Source organism: Archocentrus centrarchus, chromosome 21, assembly GCF_007364275.1.
Source record: "Archocentrus centrarchus isolate MPI-CPG fArcCen1 chromosome 21, fArcCen1, whole genome shotgun sequence".
Taxonomy (NCBI): domain Eukaryota; kingdom Metazoa; phylum Chordata; class Actinopteri; order Cichliformes; family Cichlidae; genus Archocentrus; species Archocentrus centrarchus.
This window is the reverse complement of record NC_044366.1, coordinates 17,505,251-17,521,704: the sequence shown is the minus strand read 5'-3', so window position 1 is coordinate 17,521,704 and position 16,454 is coordinate 17,505,251. Positions and strand designations below refer to the sequence as shown.

Below are 16,454 nucleotides of genomic sequence, written 5' to 3'. Positions count from 1 at the left end.
CTAGTTAAGGGGCTAATGTAACTAAAAATGGGTCCTGGAAAGAATGACCACAGTTATTAGTTTGAAATGTTTTCTGCTGATTTATAGATGAGCTGTAATGAAACCTTTGCTGAAGTGATAATGTGTCATGGAATGTGTTACTAGCTTGCTATCAATTCACTTTATTTCCCCAAATACTTTTTATTTTGCTCACAAAGTTGTTTTCATTCTGTGATGTCTTTAGTGTCCAACCCCTGTAAGAATGTGTGCAGTCACCTCTGTCTCCTGCGACCTGGTGGATACACCTGCGCCTGCCCGCAAGGCTCCTCTCCGGTGGAGTTTGACTCCAACGAATGTGATGCAGGTAAAAAAAACAACAACTCCAGTGTATGTATTTGTCTGCACCCTCATGTAAGCTGGGATTGTGCATTAATACCTCTGTCCTCTGCTCGTGCTCGGCTCCTTCTGCGTGGTTTTGAGAGGCTGTGGTGTGATATTGTTTCATTGTTGTTGACCCTCTGTACGCCTGGCTTTTGCTCCTGCAGCCATTGAGGCTCCTGTTACAATGCCCCTTGCATGTAGATGCATGAATGGTGGAACCTGCTACACTGATGAAGGGGGTCTGCCCAAGTGCAAGTGAGTTCATTTGCAGCTGCCATTTTTACCCGTCGCTGTCGCGCACTTTAAATTGTTTTTACCAGTTAAGTTTTCCTGCAGCTAAAGAGTCTTATTGCATTTGATCATGATTTTGTGCAGATGTCCTTATGGCTATGTGGGCAGCTACTGTGAGATGGGGAAGTCGAGTGGTGCCCCAGCAGGAACAGGTACCATTTTCATATCTTAACGTCTTAATATTAGAGCCTGACCGATATATTGGCAGGCAGGATATTAATGGCTGCTATTAGCTATTTGTTGATATATCAGTATTGGCATTCTTACTGGGTGATTATGAGTTATGAGTGTTGACGTTATATAGTTTGTCCACCAGAGGGTACTCTGTGACTTTCTGTTGACAACACCCAGGCAGAGTGTAAATGAGAAATCCATGACTTGTTGTGACAGTAAAAGAAGTTTATTTTTAAACTGCATTGTCATGTTATTTTAGTAAAGGCTCATAAATAATTACACATAACAAATGTTAGAGAAATCTGTTCATGTTTTCAAAAAAAAAAGTCTGATTTTAAATCATCAAATATCAGTACGGGTATTATAAATTCTATATCAGTCAGGCTCTACTTTACATGTTGCTTGCATCTTCATAACGAGTTAGATATAAATGACCTGTTGGAGTCTTTCATACATGCAGTGCAGGACATGTGCATGTGCTGAAGAAGTCAGTTGCTTATTTACCTAAAAGGTCAAGATGGGAACAGTCTGGCTCAGCATTTGCTGAATTTGTTGAGTGGTAGAAATCAGAGTCTTTAATAGCTAGTTACGTAACACAACAGTCAACCAATGTTTAACATAAACCAACAGGTCTTCTAAAACCCACAAACAGAAATAGATTAGTTATTAGTATTGTTAATGATCTACACTTTGCTGCAGATGTTGTGTAACCATGAGTCTCCATTTTTTTTCCTTAGCTGTGGCTGTTCTGCTGGCAGTCATTATCATCCTGATTACTGGAGCACTGGCTGTTGGGGTTTTCCTCAACTACAAACGAACAGGCTCTTTCATCCCGTCCATGCCCAAACTACCCAGGTATCTGTCGCTTCCTTTCACTGCATGTTTTTATCAATTAAAACTGTGATGGAGCTAAAGTATAGATTTCAGAACAGCGGTCCGGTGAGAGTGTTTTGTGTTGTTCAGCCTCAGCAGCTTGGTGAAATCCGCTGACACTGGGAATGGGGTGACGTTTCGGTCGGGTGATAATGTGGATCTTGGACCCTCACACATTGGAGTGTCATTCATTGACACGGGCATGCAGATGGTGAGTCCTGGACAGACGCATACTAGCAGTTAATCATTTCCAGGATCAGTAAAAAAAAATATAATCCAATCAGCATTTTCAGAAATTTGAGAGGTTAACAAATCTTTTAAAGTTCAGTAATGAATATAAACACAATCTCACCACTATAATATCTCCATAGGATGATAATTTTGCCATGGAGGCTGGAAGGCAGCCAATTACATTTGAGAACCCTCTTTATGCCACTGGTCCTGCGTCCGGTGATGCTGCTGTTATTCATGCCACACAGGTACTCACAAATGAAGAAGTGAATCATTTTTGTGTGAAAATTAAGTCTGTGTTCTGTGCGGCCATCAGGGCAACACTGACCAGGTGCCTCTATTATGTAATACAAAAGATGAAAAAACAAACCACAAAAGCATTACTGTTTTTAGATTATTTTACGAGCCTGACATATTAACAGATCTGATTTATAATCAGTATGATCTGTTACATTGTTGCTTTCAAACAGGTGACTGTGAACGTGAGCGGTGAGCAGCTGGAGAACAACTTTGTAAACCTGGCTTACCGTGGAGGCCAGAGCGCAGGCGTCGTGAACACATCTACCGTCAGCACCCAACCTGTCCAGGTGAATATCGAGGACACAGAAGGCCCATAGAAATCTATTTTAAATACCTTAAACCGCTCATGTATGGCAGCACCTCACTGATTTTGTTTGTTAGCAGGAGTCAAAGTGGAGCTTATTCAAACGAAAACTAAAGCCAAGCACCACATTTGAAAACCCTTCATATTCAGAGGTATGTCTGGCCATTTTTGAAGACATCAGTTGGAAAACATGAAAGCTGGGGGTGCGCTCTCTCTGTTTTTTTTTAACCATCTATGCTGTTTTACAGATGAGGGATGAAAAACCTGTAGGAAGCAGCGGGGAGTCTTCTGCCCCTGAGCCATCTCCGTTTGTCCCCCCTGCCAAACCTCAGAGGAGGGATCGCCCCAACACCTTTTCGCCAACTGAGGACAGCTTCAAAGACACGGCCAACCTTGTCAAAGAGGACAGTGACGTATAACCCCTCTCTCACAGATGGGAATCGAAAAAGAAACACACTTTGCACAGAATTTATTTTTTTATGCAGCCTGTGTACAAACTCGAATTGTTTTAAGAGAGAGAAGTACATTTCTATAGAATGAAGAAAAACGTCTTCTGTGACTATGCCTTCTGTCATTTCTTATGCCAATTTTGTGTTAATGTTTTTTTTTTCTTTATCCCGATGTACGTTATGTATATCTTTGCACTGAAGCTGCTGATAGAAATGTTAATAAATATGTTGTATATTTGTAAATCTGAACAGTAAGATTTTGTCAGAAATATTCTGAAATAGATCCTAAATAGTTCAACATAAAGACAATGACACATAAAAAAGGTGAGCTGCATTGTGAATGTACAAAATGATCAAAGGAAATTGGAGAAATGTGATGGATAATAATATCTGTTTCACCACTGAATATATACCTCATTTCAAGGCTTAATTAAAGCAAGACAAATTAGATTTGAACTCATCAGTATGTGCTCCAATTTAAACAGATACATGAGGTTAGATATGTGTGCAAAGCATACCTGGATTCTACTTAATCAAACTAATTTCTACCTTATGTCATCTTTGTGACTTTGAATTGACATGATTTTTTTTTTTAGTGATATTACTGGAACAAATGATGGCCAAATTAGTTTGGAACAGTACTTGAACGTGCCCACGTCTATTGCGTGGATAAGTAGTTGATCATCTTAAAGAGCAATTTATGACCTGAGAACACAGATGTAGACATTTTCTAATAAGTTCTTTACAGACTGATCTATGTTTTATCATAATGAGGACAAATAAAAATGTTATCTGTGGGGGAAATGCCCAAATGGATTCAATTTCTGCTGCTGAGACATGCATGAATAAATTTCCTATTTTGTAACATGGTCTCTCATTCACTTTATTGCTACAGTGTATTTAATTTTCATCTATTTACTTCCGCTTATGCAGAGGGTGTCAACTCTCGACAGATTTTGATCCATGTTGACATGATAGCATCGCATAGACCTGAATCTCCCACCCAGGGGCGCAGCTATATACTGTAACAGACTGAGTTATAAGTTCTTGATGTGTTAACGTTATTGTGTTCAGAATTCCTACTTAGTTAAGGCAGAGGCATTCTTACACTGCAGCAATAGGATTAACTGAGTGTCTTTAAATGTGTAATAACTTAGAGGCTGCAAAGCTTGTCAATCATTCTAGTTTCCTATAATAGAGAGTCTACAAGAGAACATGCTGGTGATTGGCTGAGTGCATGGGGGGTGGGCGTGTGGGCTGGTGCCCGCGCGCGAGAGAGTGAGAGAGAGACGGCTGAAGAGCACTGCAGTAGTTCCTAGGAACAGTTCTGTCGTTTTGGCCTTGGCTACGGCCTACAGTAGCCTGTGTTTGGTTCCAAATAAACAGCAAGTAAAATGGCACAAGCTTTCGCTGTGGTCTGTTTGAGGGACGCTACAATACTTTCTGAGGTGTATGCGGACACATTTTTAGGCGCCCCCCCAAATGCTGATTAGCAAGCTAATGCTAACCGCTAAAAGCTGAGTGAAGGGGCCTACACATGTAACCAGAAAGCACATCTAAAGCCTAATAACAGTCTTTGTGAACCCGTAGTTACATTTCTCGAGGTGCATGTAATTTTTCTTGAAGGTCTTTCACAGCTCCACTGGTGCTGAAAACTAATGTTTGACTATGGCTTTCTGAATACAAGTGGGGCTGCAACTATTGATTATTTTATTAATCGAGTATTGTATCGATTATTCCATCAATTAAGTAATCGGATAAGAAATCATTTTTCGTACTAACAATTCATCTGCACATTTTAAATCATGCCTGAAATTTTCATTTGATCTTCATTTTTCTTCTCACTTCTCCTCATTCGTGCTGGCTGTCATTTCGATTTCTGTAGCCGCGAAATCAAGTGTGCGCATGACCTTAGGGACATCAAACGTGCACATTGTGAACTTTCCCTGCGCTGTGATAGATTGTAAATTACAGTGAAATAATTCAGGCGCAAGCTGCGATAAAAGCAGCTCCTGTTTGCTAAATGCAGTGACAGCAGAGCTCCGAAAGTGAAGCGGTGAAATCCTCAGCCCGACTAAAGGGCATCTCAGACCGGTGCGGCGCCATGCGATCTACCGCTAGCTAGAACACTACACACACGCGCGCGCACACACACACAATGCACCATCCGCATCCTCTCAACATTTACTGTGTTCATGTGTGTAGATCACTTATTCATGGACTTATAAAATACAAGACTTTTATGACATAACTTACAGACTGTCTTTAAATGGGACAGGAGGAGGGGAGGTGAAGGAGCGCAGGGGCGCCTAATCAGCGCCACGCCTCTGTTATTGATCATGTCATATGCACAGCTGTTAAATACAGAAAATGCAATTAGTGAAATATTTTCCCACATCATTTTTGCATCCCCCTCTTGTGCGGCGCCGCTATGCATTGCATATAGTGCATACCCCCTTTTTGCACCACTGCTCCCACCACATCCCAACATTTCTCTATAGGATTAAGATCTGATGAGGCCATTTGAGCACAGTGAACTTACTGTTATGTTCAAGAAACCAGTTTGAGATGTTCTGAGATTTGTGACATGGTCAGTTTTCCTGCTGGAAGCAGCCATCATAAGATGGGCACACTGTGGTTATAAAGGGATGGACATGGTCTGCAACAATACTCAGGTAGGCTGTGGTGTTTAAGCAATATTCAATATTCTCCACATCATTACACTACCACCACCAGCCTGCACCGCTGATACAAGACAGGATGGACGCATGTTTTCATGTTGTTTAGGCCAAATTCTGACCCTACCAGCTGAATATTGCAACAGAAATTAAGACTCATCAAACCAGGCAACACTTTTTCTGAAACCTTTGAAACAAATGCACTTAAATATCAGATGCAGCTTTATCTTAGGGTGAAGAGGGTTAATACATATACGGTAGAGGAGTATTGACACAGTCACAAACTTTAATCCCTTAACTGGCAAGGGCCCGCCCACAAAGTGACTAAATGACTCACGAGTGGATTATTATTCATTAGAGGACTTCCTCATTGATTCGACCGGTTTTATCGCTGCAAACGAACAGCTGTTCTGAAGCCGCTTCATGGTAAGAAATTTTATTCTCAGCTCGTCCTCGTATTATATGACGTTTAGATGTAAATATATGTAATGGTGAGCTTGACATGCACCATTACACAGAAAATATCACCGTACGCTGTTGTTGTGCCACTTATATTGTGTGCGCTTTACATATGGATATTTACAAGAGCAGTGATGGGGACAGGGAAGGTTGTTACAGGTCTCGATTTGGCTTTCATGGGGGTCTTTATTATGTTTATTACGGCAGGATGAGGAGGACAGTGGCTCAGAGCTTTTTTTGAAAAGTGTCTAAAGTTTTACTGAAAGCTTTATACTATGTGGTGGGCTTTGTGTAAGTTGTTTTGTTTGTGGGTTTGGGATGGGGTTGTAAGTTGTGTATCAGAGAAGGACTATTGGGAGTGTTAAGAATTCTTCAAGTAGAGACGTTCATACAGTTAGACCTTTATTCTTTATTAAGAAACTTCAGCCCAGTGAAGCGGAGCAGTCAGCAGAAGCCTGGTATCTCCCCCACCATCATGTATGTCACAACAACAAACCATGTCTGATTATCGATTGCTCTTTTTGGCATCAAGATGTCTCCCTGAATGAGCAACTCCTACCTGGGCCAATGCTATGTCCATCGCTAGTGGGTGTCCTCATCCGATTCAGGCAACACCAAGTAGCAGTAAGTGGTGACATCCGTGCGATGTTTCATCAAATCCGCCTTCTACCCGAGGACAGACCACTCCTGCGGTTCATCTGGAGAAACATGCACTGTGAGAACACCCCAAATGTGTATGAATGGCAGGTGTTGCCATTTGGCACAACAAGCAGCCCATGCTGTGCCATCTTTGCACTGCAGCACCATGCTCGTAACTATGAAGAAAGCCATCCGGAAGTGCTACAGTCTGTGCAACGGAGCTTCTATGTCGATAACTGCCTTGAAAGTTTAACCACCGGATCTGCAGCCAAAGAAAGAGTTGACCAGCTGTGCACTCTACTGGCAGAGGGAGGGTTCAATCTCAGGCAGTGGGCCAGTAATCAACCATCAGTGATAGCTCATCTTCCCACTGACACAAGATCTTCAGCCGCAGACCAGTGGCTGAGCCAGAGTCATACTGACCCACTTTAGGCCTGCGATGGAACTGTGCAGCCGATACCCTAGGCTATCGGTATTGAATTATTGAACACTCCACACTGACCATGAGGACAGCCTACCAAGTGCTGGCTAGCCAGTATGACCCTTTAGGATTCATGGTACCATTCACAACCCGCGCCAAAGTGCTAATCCAGCAGTTTTGGTCCAAGCAAAGAGGCTGGGATGATCCAGATTTGCCGCCTGCCCTCCGAGAATCCTGGGAAGCCTGGGAAGCCTGGGAGAGTGAACTGAAACACCTTAACAAGGTATCTATTCCTCGTTGTTATTCACCAAACCCTGTGGAAGGTCAAGATGTTAAGTTTGATCTTCACATCTTCTGTGATGCTTCGGAGCGAGCCTATGGAGCAGTGGCCAACCTGACAGTCCATACAGGAGATGCCATCTACACCTCCTTCGTGATGGCTAGGTCAAGAATAGCTCCCAAAAGACAACAGTCTATACCCCGCTTAGAACTCTGCGCAGCACTAGCTGGGGCTCAACTTGCCAAACTTCTAGAGACCGAGATGACACTCCCTATCCGACAAACAGTTCTGTGGTTTGACTCCACCACAGTTTTGGAGTGGCTCCAATCAGATTCCTGTTGATATAAGGTGTTTGTCAGGACACGTGTATCAGAGATACAAGAACTGACTGACCGACAAGCTTGGCGGTACATCAACAGTCCAAACAACCTGTCTGATGACATAACTAAGGGAATGTCATTGTTAGACCTAGCAGGACCTGGTCGCTGGAGCAAAGGGCCCCCGCTCCTCAAACGAAGCCCCGAACCCCGTCGGAATTGAAAAGTATCACCTTTTCCTGCTATACAGCAGTGGACACCGATGATGTCATTCCTGATGCAACGCAGTATAACTCATGGAAGGAACTAATAGAGGCCTCACGACAAGGTCAGAACACAGTCAGCTCTTCAGCCACAGGGATGCCAAAATCTTGCTGCTGAGATGGTGTCAAGTTCATAGCTTCCCAGAAGAAGTTGCTGCCCTTAAAGCACAGAAACCTGTGACAAATCACAGGCGTCTGCTCACCCTCACCCCAGAATGGGACGCTGAAACCGGTCTCATACGTGTAGGGGGAAGGTTGCGGAGACTGCAGAACCCAAGCATCGGAGAGGTCCACCCCATTGTGCTGGATCCAAAGCATCCTGCAGTGAAACTTCTGATCAAAGACATGGATGAACGCTTGCTGCACCCAGGCACAGAACGAGTCTATGCTGAATTACGGCGACAGTATTGGATCTTGCGGGGACGACAAGCCATCCGACACCATCAACTCAACTGCCCAACCTGCCAACGCTGGAGAGCTCAGCCAAAGGTACCACAGATGTCAGACCTGCCCCCACAACACCTCAGACTACTCTGTCCACCATTCTACTCAACAGGAGTTGACTGCTTTGGGCCTTAATAGTGAAGATAGGTAGGAGAACAGAAAAGCGATGGGGTGTGATCTTCAAGTGCCTAACAACGCGGGCAGTACACATAGAGCTCCTGACATCCATGGATGTGGATGCCTTCCTCCTTGCACTATGTCGTTTCATCGCCCGGCGTGGTCGGCCAAGGGAGATGTTATCAGACTGTGGTACCGACTTTCGTGGTGCAGAGCGAGAACTCCGGGAAGCCTTCGCAGCCATGGAACCTCAAGTAAAGGAACAGCTGGCAAAATACCAGATTGATTTCAAGTTCAATCCTCCGAATTCTCCCCACTTTGGCAGAGCATGGGAGAGAGCGGTGCGGTCGATCAAAGCAGGCCTTCAAGTATCAGTAGGCAGCCAGTCCATTCCAGAAGACATCCTGTACACAACTCTGGTAGAAGTGGAAGGGATCTTAAACTCGAAACCGCTAGGCTACGTGTCAGCTGATGTGGCCGATGCAGACCACATCACTCCAAACATCCTCCTTATGGGGCGGCGCGACGCTGCTTTGCCTCAAGTAGTCTATGCTCCAGCAGGCATGGGGAGACGTAGATGGCGCCATTGTCAGACATTAGTCGATCAGTTTTGGCTCCAGTTCACAAGGAACTACTTGCCAAATCTCCAAACCCGGTACAAGTGGCAAAGGTCATCAAATAGCATTGCTGTGGACTCCATTGTCCTGATCGTAGACCCATCACTGCCAAGAGCTCAATGGCCCATCGGGCGAGTCATCAAGACCATCACTAGCCAGGACGGGTGTATTAGAACGGCAGAAGTCAAGGTCAAAGACAGAGTCTACACACGACCAGTTGCTCGGCTTGTAGAACTTCCTGTCCTTCAGGAAGACACTTGAAGAATTTCTGTCTTACACATTTACAAGGCAAATGTGGGGGCGGCTGTTAAGAATTCTTCAAGTAGAGACGTTCATACAGTTAGACCTTTATTCTGAAACACCCGTTTATTATGAAAGTGCCAAGTTCATTTCCTGTTTCCAGTGTGTGTTCAGCTTTGCTTGTCATACTAGCAGCAGTACAGCAGTCACTGACGATGTAAGTTGTATTTATGAGAAAGCATGATGATATGTTTAAGTTGGTTATCACTAGATCCTGTTAGATCGCTCCAAGTGTGTTTTTGAGCTCTATAGAATGTCCGATTTGTAGCGTTAGCATAATCGCGAGTTAGCATAATCGCGAGTTAGCTTAATCGAGCGTTAGCATTACGCTAATTAGCATTATGCTAATTAGCATTATTGTGTGACTGCTCGCTTTCAGTCTATATGTTGAATGTGTGTATGCAGATGATTGCCTGCTCACATGACTCTGCATCTTTCTTTATGTTATGTGTCTACAGAAACTGCCATGCATCAAGGCTGCTTCGGTTCATCGTTAAATGCTTAAATCTCTCTGATGAGTCTGCGCTCTCTGACCGGAGCCCTGCAGTGGTCAGTTAATCTGGTACCCAGCAACAGAGGTCGAATCCTCAACAGGGAGGATTGTGGTTTTTTTTATTTTATGTGTATATGTAGTGTTTACATTTACTGTAATTTTAGATCAACATACAATTTATTTATTTTGGGTGTGTGAAGGAATCACTGAAAATAGACTGGGGGTTTTTGTGAATGAAGGCCTAACATTTTCCTTCTTTTACAAATTAGGGCAACCTCTGATTTATAATGATGTCTATAATTATAATTAATTTGTACTATCAGTAAATTTGTGTATAGCAGAGGATTCCTCAGGGTAGTATCTTTGATTAGACCCCTCATTGATGACTGTATGTTGAAGCATTGAGGAGTTACAGGCATTTGAAGTCTGCATGTCAAAGGCTGCTCTCATGTGGCCCTTGGGAGTCTCCAAATGGCACATGTGAGTCCTCGCCTGGACATCAACACAAAAAAAAATTTACAGAACAGTAGGTTTTTGTGCTATCTTGATAAAATTTGAAATGCACAGTAAAAATACTTCATTTTGCAGCTCCATTATATTTTCCAATCCATACCTTCTACACTCAGTGTGTAGTTACATGAAAACAAACAGGAAAAATTTAGGCGAGGCAAAAACTGTCTAATTTTTCTGTGTTCCAAACTCAATAGCTACATACTCATTACAGTTACAGAATTTTTGACTACAAAAATGAAAAATATAGGTTGTCTTCTTCACAAAGAGACCAAGCTTTTGCATGTACTCCAAAGAGATCAGGAACAGCAGCTGATTTAATTTGGGTATGCTTTTTCAGGTGTTTTTGGTGATTTTTGGAGCGGCCTGGTAAGGGGTTTAACAGTGATGGTAAAATCTGTCTGTTGTCTATACGTCTGTTTTAGGAGCAGGGAGAAGTACATTGACTACATAATCTGAGACAAATGAAGGGAGATAGGACAACGGGATCCAGAAAAGCTTTGCATCCCAGCCTGCTGCGTAACGTGTGCGTGGGAAGCGAGCAGTCAGGGCGTGCTCCATGCACCCGGTCACCTTGGAGAGATCTGAACTGCACAAGATTCCCATGGACAAGCTCTGAGCTTTCACATCTGAGAGATCAAAAATCAGATAAAAGTGATCTTATAGAGCATTTGTCTGTCAGTGTAGCTGATTCAAATGAACTGAACTTCTACTCACACTCATCGAAGTATGCAGCTCCATATGAGTCTTTAACATCGTGGGGGAGGCGGGACCACAGTCTGCTCAGGTCAGCATCAATAAGATCTATGCGGGTGACGTTAGTTTTGAAGAAACCAGGCTCAATAATGCTCACTTTGATACCAAAGTGCTGCATGTCCCTCCTGGTCAAACGAAGCAGACAACGTGTCTCTTTAAAGCAAATGAAAGACTTTTTACTGAGCATTTTTTCATTAGCACTATACTGAGGCACAGTTCCGCAGGTACTTTAACTTGTGAGTATAGGTGGGTAGTTTCCTTTTTTTTTTTTTTGGCACTTTATGTTTTCACTTCACTGCAGTAGATTTCAGTGGAAAATACTACATTTAAAAATTTGCCTTAAAAGTATGATTTTTTTTTTTTTTAAATTCATATTTTTTTAAAAACACTACGGCACTCGCACAAATGGACCTACTCCATCCTACCGATCATCAAGACACTCCAAACAACCATAAACCCATGATACAGTTTGTTTCTCCAACTATGCATTGTGGAAATGCCCCCCCCCCATCATTTTGTGTTTATTCTTCTTTATTTTGTGTCTCATATTGGTCATTTCACGTTTCTTTGCAAGTAGCAACAACTGTAACTATAAACCATATCTTTCTGCAGCAACAGGAATATTATTTAAGGATATTTTCTGATGATACTTCTGTATTTGGTCTTAGGCAGGAATTTGAAGGCTTCTGGGGTCTTTCTTAAAGCTTAAATGTTTTAACTGCTTCATCTACCATTTTATACTACTCACCTGATCTGCCCATAAAACACATGAAAATACCACCCACTCAGAGCACATATATGATTTTGTTGCTCTAGTGATGCCAAACCCATCTTGCCCACCCCAGTGTTAACCCTTTACATTTTTATAAATAGAGGCTTTTAAAATTATTATTATTTAATTGGCACCTCTACAGTATGCTTTTAACAACATGTTTTTGTCCCACTACCTGAGGCTGTCAGAAAAGGCTTCCACTCCCCATTTGGACAGGCAGTATCCTCCACCAGTGAGAGACAGTCTGCCCAGAATACTGGCTACATTCACCACTCTGCCCCGGGCTTTCTTTAGGAGAGGCAGAAACTGGAGGGTTACTTCAATCACTCCTATGAGATTCACATCCAAAACCTTTGTGAAATCCTCTAACTTCATCCATTCTGGTGGGCCGATGGGTGTCGATCTGCCAGCGTTATTCACCAGACCCCACAGACCTGCAGGATGTAGAATAATTATCAACAGAAACAGCTCCTGATCTTCATCTCTTAATTCTTTCTCTCCATGTAATCTTGACAGATTAAACTGCTTACAGGCCAAGCAGATGCTTCCCTGCATCTGTAACACACTGATACACACTGAGGTGCTACTGTATGTACGACTTCAATGCTCGTTTATCTATATTTAACCCCAGAGAAGAGTTGTGCTGCGTGCTCCACGTAGGTTCGCCAAATTTTGGTATAATAGGTTATCCTTTTCTGTAGGCATTTTTTAAATACTAGGCAATGCCACGAACCTTGTCTTTATATGTGCGAATATGCATTTGAATATTGAACAAAAATATCTAGGTTTATATTTCTTGGTTGTTGGCACAGACTTAGAGCCCATGCTATCGTCAGAGCTCGGTCTTCAGTCTAGATTTATGTCTGAAGAAGGCTTCTCCCTCCTGTTTTTAAAAACAGGATGTGTTACACGTATGAGGAGGAGGATGATGGGTTGATGACGGGATATGACCGGCTTGGCTTTATCTCTCCCAGTGCTTCACTCTGACTGGCACCCCTATCAGTGTGCACCCCCTGCTGTCCGCCCGGCTCACCTCTCTCCCCGACCTCTCTGCTCACAGACTCCACCGCCTTGCTGATGCTCGCGCTGTCCGTAACATCCAGCAGCAAGGTGTTAAGTCTGGGGGAGGTTGCCGCTGCCAAATCTGCGGCACCTTTCTCCGTGAGACAGGCGGCTGTGACTTGGAAACCTTTTCGGTCCAGCTGTCTGGCCAGGAGATTCCCAAAGCCGCTGTCGCAGCCCGTGATGAGCACATGTTTCTGACTGAAACCACCAACCTTGCAGGAATCTCTGATGTGCCAGCCGATGGCAGCGATCATGGCCAGAAGGAAAACAGAGGTTAGGGCCAGATGTGATAGGGTTACCTAAGACACAAAAATTACAACTAACTCTCTGGGAAAATTTAAGTAATTTGTGTAATTAATATACAACAAGAGAGAAATCATCTTACCTCTGATAAATATGCTGCTAGACTGTCTGTTAACACCTGAGTGGAGAAACTTGAGATGCAATTCAAGACATTTAAGCAGCAGTAATAAAACCTGAAATATACAGAGGGCCCCTAAAATCCCCATTTTTGTTTCGCCTCTTTTTATTTCTGATAAAGCAGAGCTTCAGATGAAATGTTTAGGATAATAAAGAATAACGTAACACTCCATTTTAACACAGAGCCCTTTACTTAATCCCAAAATGCTTTTAAACCCATTGCAGTGTTAAAGTTACCTGTGACCAAATTACCACACCAGGGGCCCAGGCTAATATGTAGCTCCAGCTCCCCCTTGTGGGTTACCTGGTTATGGCAGTACTACAACCACAGACTACTAATGTTTAATTAAAAAGACCCAGAAACAACTAATTAGAGAAAATGTGGCTACACCAGATTATAATGTCGGGCAAATAAAGAGCCAGTTCACCCAAACAAAAAAGTGGCATCTAACCTGGAAGTTTGCAAGTCGAATTTATTAAATTTACTCATTATAATTTTGGTTTGTTTTAACTCAGTAAAACTATGATGTGTTACTTCTCACCATATTTCAGTGGAGAACATTATATTATCTTAGAACTCATTTCAGAGGGAACTGTATTAGGGAGCGGCTGTGGCTCAGGAGGTAGAGCAATTCATCCACTAATCATCCACTGATCCCTAGCTCCCTACATGCTTGGGCAAGATACTGAACCCTGAGCTACCCCTGATGAGTGTGAGTGTGTTGTATGAATACATGTGCAAATGGGTGACTGAGGCCTGTAGCATGAAAGTCCTAAAATTAAGTAGAAAAGTACTAAAAGTACGGTCCATTTCCCATTCATCTGACATCTATAGCTATCTGTTACTTATCAAATTACAATTTTATCAGACTCAAACTAAACCATCCACAGGCATCAGCTCAGCTTACAGGAAAATGTTTTCACATACAGCCTTCAGCATTATGAATCCAGTAATAAGAGGATTTATTAAAGAATTATGAAACATTAGAGTCCATTACTTTGCATGGACATTCTTCACCAATATGCTTGCACACTAAAACTGTCAACAAAGAATTATTCACTGGAACCAAAGTTTTTGCATTGTGGTGTCACATTTTATTTAAAGGTCTCAATCCATCTGCCTCTTTGTTATTTAAATACAGTATATTGCCAAAAGTATTCTTTTGCCCATTCAGATAATTGAATGCAGGTATTCCAATCAGTTCCATGGCCACAGTGTATAAAATCAAGCACCTAGGCATGCAGATTGCTTCTACAAACATCTGTGAAAAAATGGGTCACTCTCAAGAGCTCAGTGAATTCCAGTGTGGTACCGTGATAGGATGCCACCTGTGCAACAAGTCCAGTCATGAAATTTCCTCACTACTAAATATTCCAGTCAACTGTTAGTGGTATTATAACAAAGTGGAAGTGCTTGGGAATGACAGCAACTTAGCAACAAAGTGGTAGACCACGTAAAATGACAACGGGGTCAGTGGATGCTGAGGTGCACAGTGCGCAGAGGTCACCAACTTTCTGCAGAGTCAGTCACTACAGCCCTCCAAACTTCATGTGGCCTTCAGATTAGCTCAAGAACAGTCCATAGAGAGCTTCATGAAATGGGTTTAAATTGGCTGAGCAGCTACATTCAGACCTTACATCACCAAATGCATTGCAACACGGATGCAGTGGTGTAAAACACACTGCCACCACTGGACTCAGGCATTGGAGATGTGTTTTCTGGAGTGACAAATCACGCTTCTCCGTCTGGCGATCTCATGGACGAGTCTGGGTTTGCCGGTTGCCAGGAGAACAGTACTTGTCTGACTGCATTGTGCCAAGTGTAAAGTTTGGTTGAGGGGGGATTATGGTGTGGGGTTGTTTTCCAGGAGCTGGGCTCAGCCCCTTAGTTCCAGTGAAAGGAACTCTTAATGATTCAGCATACCAAGACATTTTGGACAATTTCATGGATGAGCCAGTTTGGTGAGTCCTAACCTCAACCTAAAAGAACACCTTTGGGGTAAATTAGGGTGGAGACTGTGAACCTGGCCTTCTCATCCAAAATCAGTGCCTGACCTCACACATGTGCTTCTGGAAGAATGGGCAAAAATTCCCTTAAACACTCCTAAACCTTGTGGAAAGCCTTCCTAGAACAGTTGAAGCTGTTATAGCTGCAAAGGGTGGGCTGACATATTAAACCCTATGGATTAAGAATGGGATGTCACTCAAGTTCATATGCAGACAAGGCAGACAAGTGAATACTTGTGAAAATATAGTGTTTGTAAGAAATATTTGCATTTTTTTAAAAACATTTTAACATTTTTTTTTTTTTTAATTTCAGAGTACTGAAGATTGTGGCAATGTTCTCGATACATTTTATCTGATCTGTGCACTGATTACTTTTCATTCACACAAACCCCCGACAACACAAAAGCAAACTATCTGCATGCTGGATTAAAATATTGGCAAACAGGTTTTTAAAACAACGTGACAATTTTCATCCTACCACCAGATGGCAGCAGATCGTATTAAGCCATTGACGTAAAACAAACGACAAACAGAAAATTTACAAAAAATAATTCAACTGAGCCATTCCTTCCAAGTCTGCTCATTAACTTTGTGTAAAATAAATAACAGGTAATAAATTGTCCAGATGTTAGCTGAACAAGGTGCTCACAATGGGTACCGACACCAATGAGCACTAATTTAAGCACCATTACATGTATGCCATTAATAATAATAATAATAATAATAATAATAATAATAATAATAATAATAATAATACAAACATACCATGGTTACAGCTTTAGATGTAGCTGCTTCTTCACCCCTGGGAATATAAATGAACTGAAGCGTCCTTTCTACATCAAAACCTGCTGAAGGTGAAGTTATGTAACAAGTCTGCAGAGTCAAAGTCCGTAGTAGATATAGCAGGAGGATCT

At 42.5% G+C, this 16,454-nt stretch overlaps 2 protein-coding genes and 1 long non-coding RNA gene across 3 annotated transcripts in view; 2 read left to right on the top strand and 1 right to left on the bottom strand.

The window, feature by feature from the left end:
* Positions 1-3,830, top strand: part of lrp2a (low density lipoprotein receptor-related protein 2a) — a 54,520-nt gene extending 50,690 nt beyond the window's left edge. Inside the window, exons 73-81 of the mRNA XM_030757657.1 lie at positions 224-343; positions 525-615; positions 736-803; positions 1,563-1,680; positions 1,789-1,909; positions 2,070-2,177; positions 2,400-2,516; positions 2,614-2,685; positions 2,782-3,830. Coding sequence (XP_030613517.1) covers positions 224-343; positions 525-615; positions 736-803; positions 1,563-1,680; positions 1,789-1,909; positions 2,070-2,177; positions 2,400-2,516; positions 2,614-2,685; positions 2,782-2,952 — 986 coding nt within the window. The 3' untranslated portion in view covers positions 2,953-3,830. The remainder of the gene's footprint in view (positions 1-223; positions 344-524; positions 616-735; positions 804-1,562; positions 1,681-1,788; positions 1,910-2,069; positions 2,178-2,399; positions 2,517-2,613; positions 2,686-2,781) is intronic.
* A 5,281-nt stretch (positions 3,831-9,111) lies between these two features.
* On the top strand, positions 9,112-12,961 carry LOC115800412 (uncharacterized). Its single transcript, XR_004021672.1, has 3 exons — positions 9,112-9,674; positions 9,976-10,066; positions 10,946-12,961. It is a non-coding gene; the product is annotated as an uncharacterized LOC115800412 (long non-coding RNA).
* Positions 10,763-16,395, bottom strand: rdh1 (retinol dehydrogenase 1). Its single transcript, XM_030757755.1, has 6 exons — positions 16,306-16,395; positions 13,499-13,534; positions 13,082-13,412; positions 12,224-12,482; positions 11,238-11,401; positions 10,763-11,149 (listed from the first exon to the last, which is right to left on the bottom strand). The coding sequence occupies exons 1-6, from the start codon at positions 16,306-16,308 to the stop codon at positions 10,929-10,931; spliced, it is 1,014 nt and encodes a 337-aa protein (XP_030613615.1). The 5' UTR covers positions 16,309-16,395; the 3' UTR covers positions 10,763-10,928.
* Between the last annotated feature and the right edge of the window lie 59 nt (positions 16,396-16,454).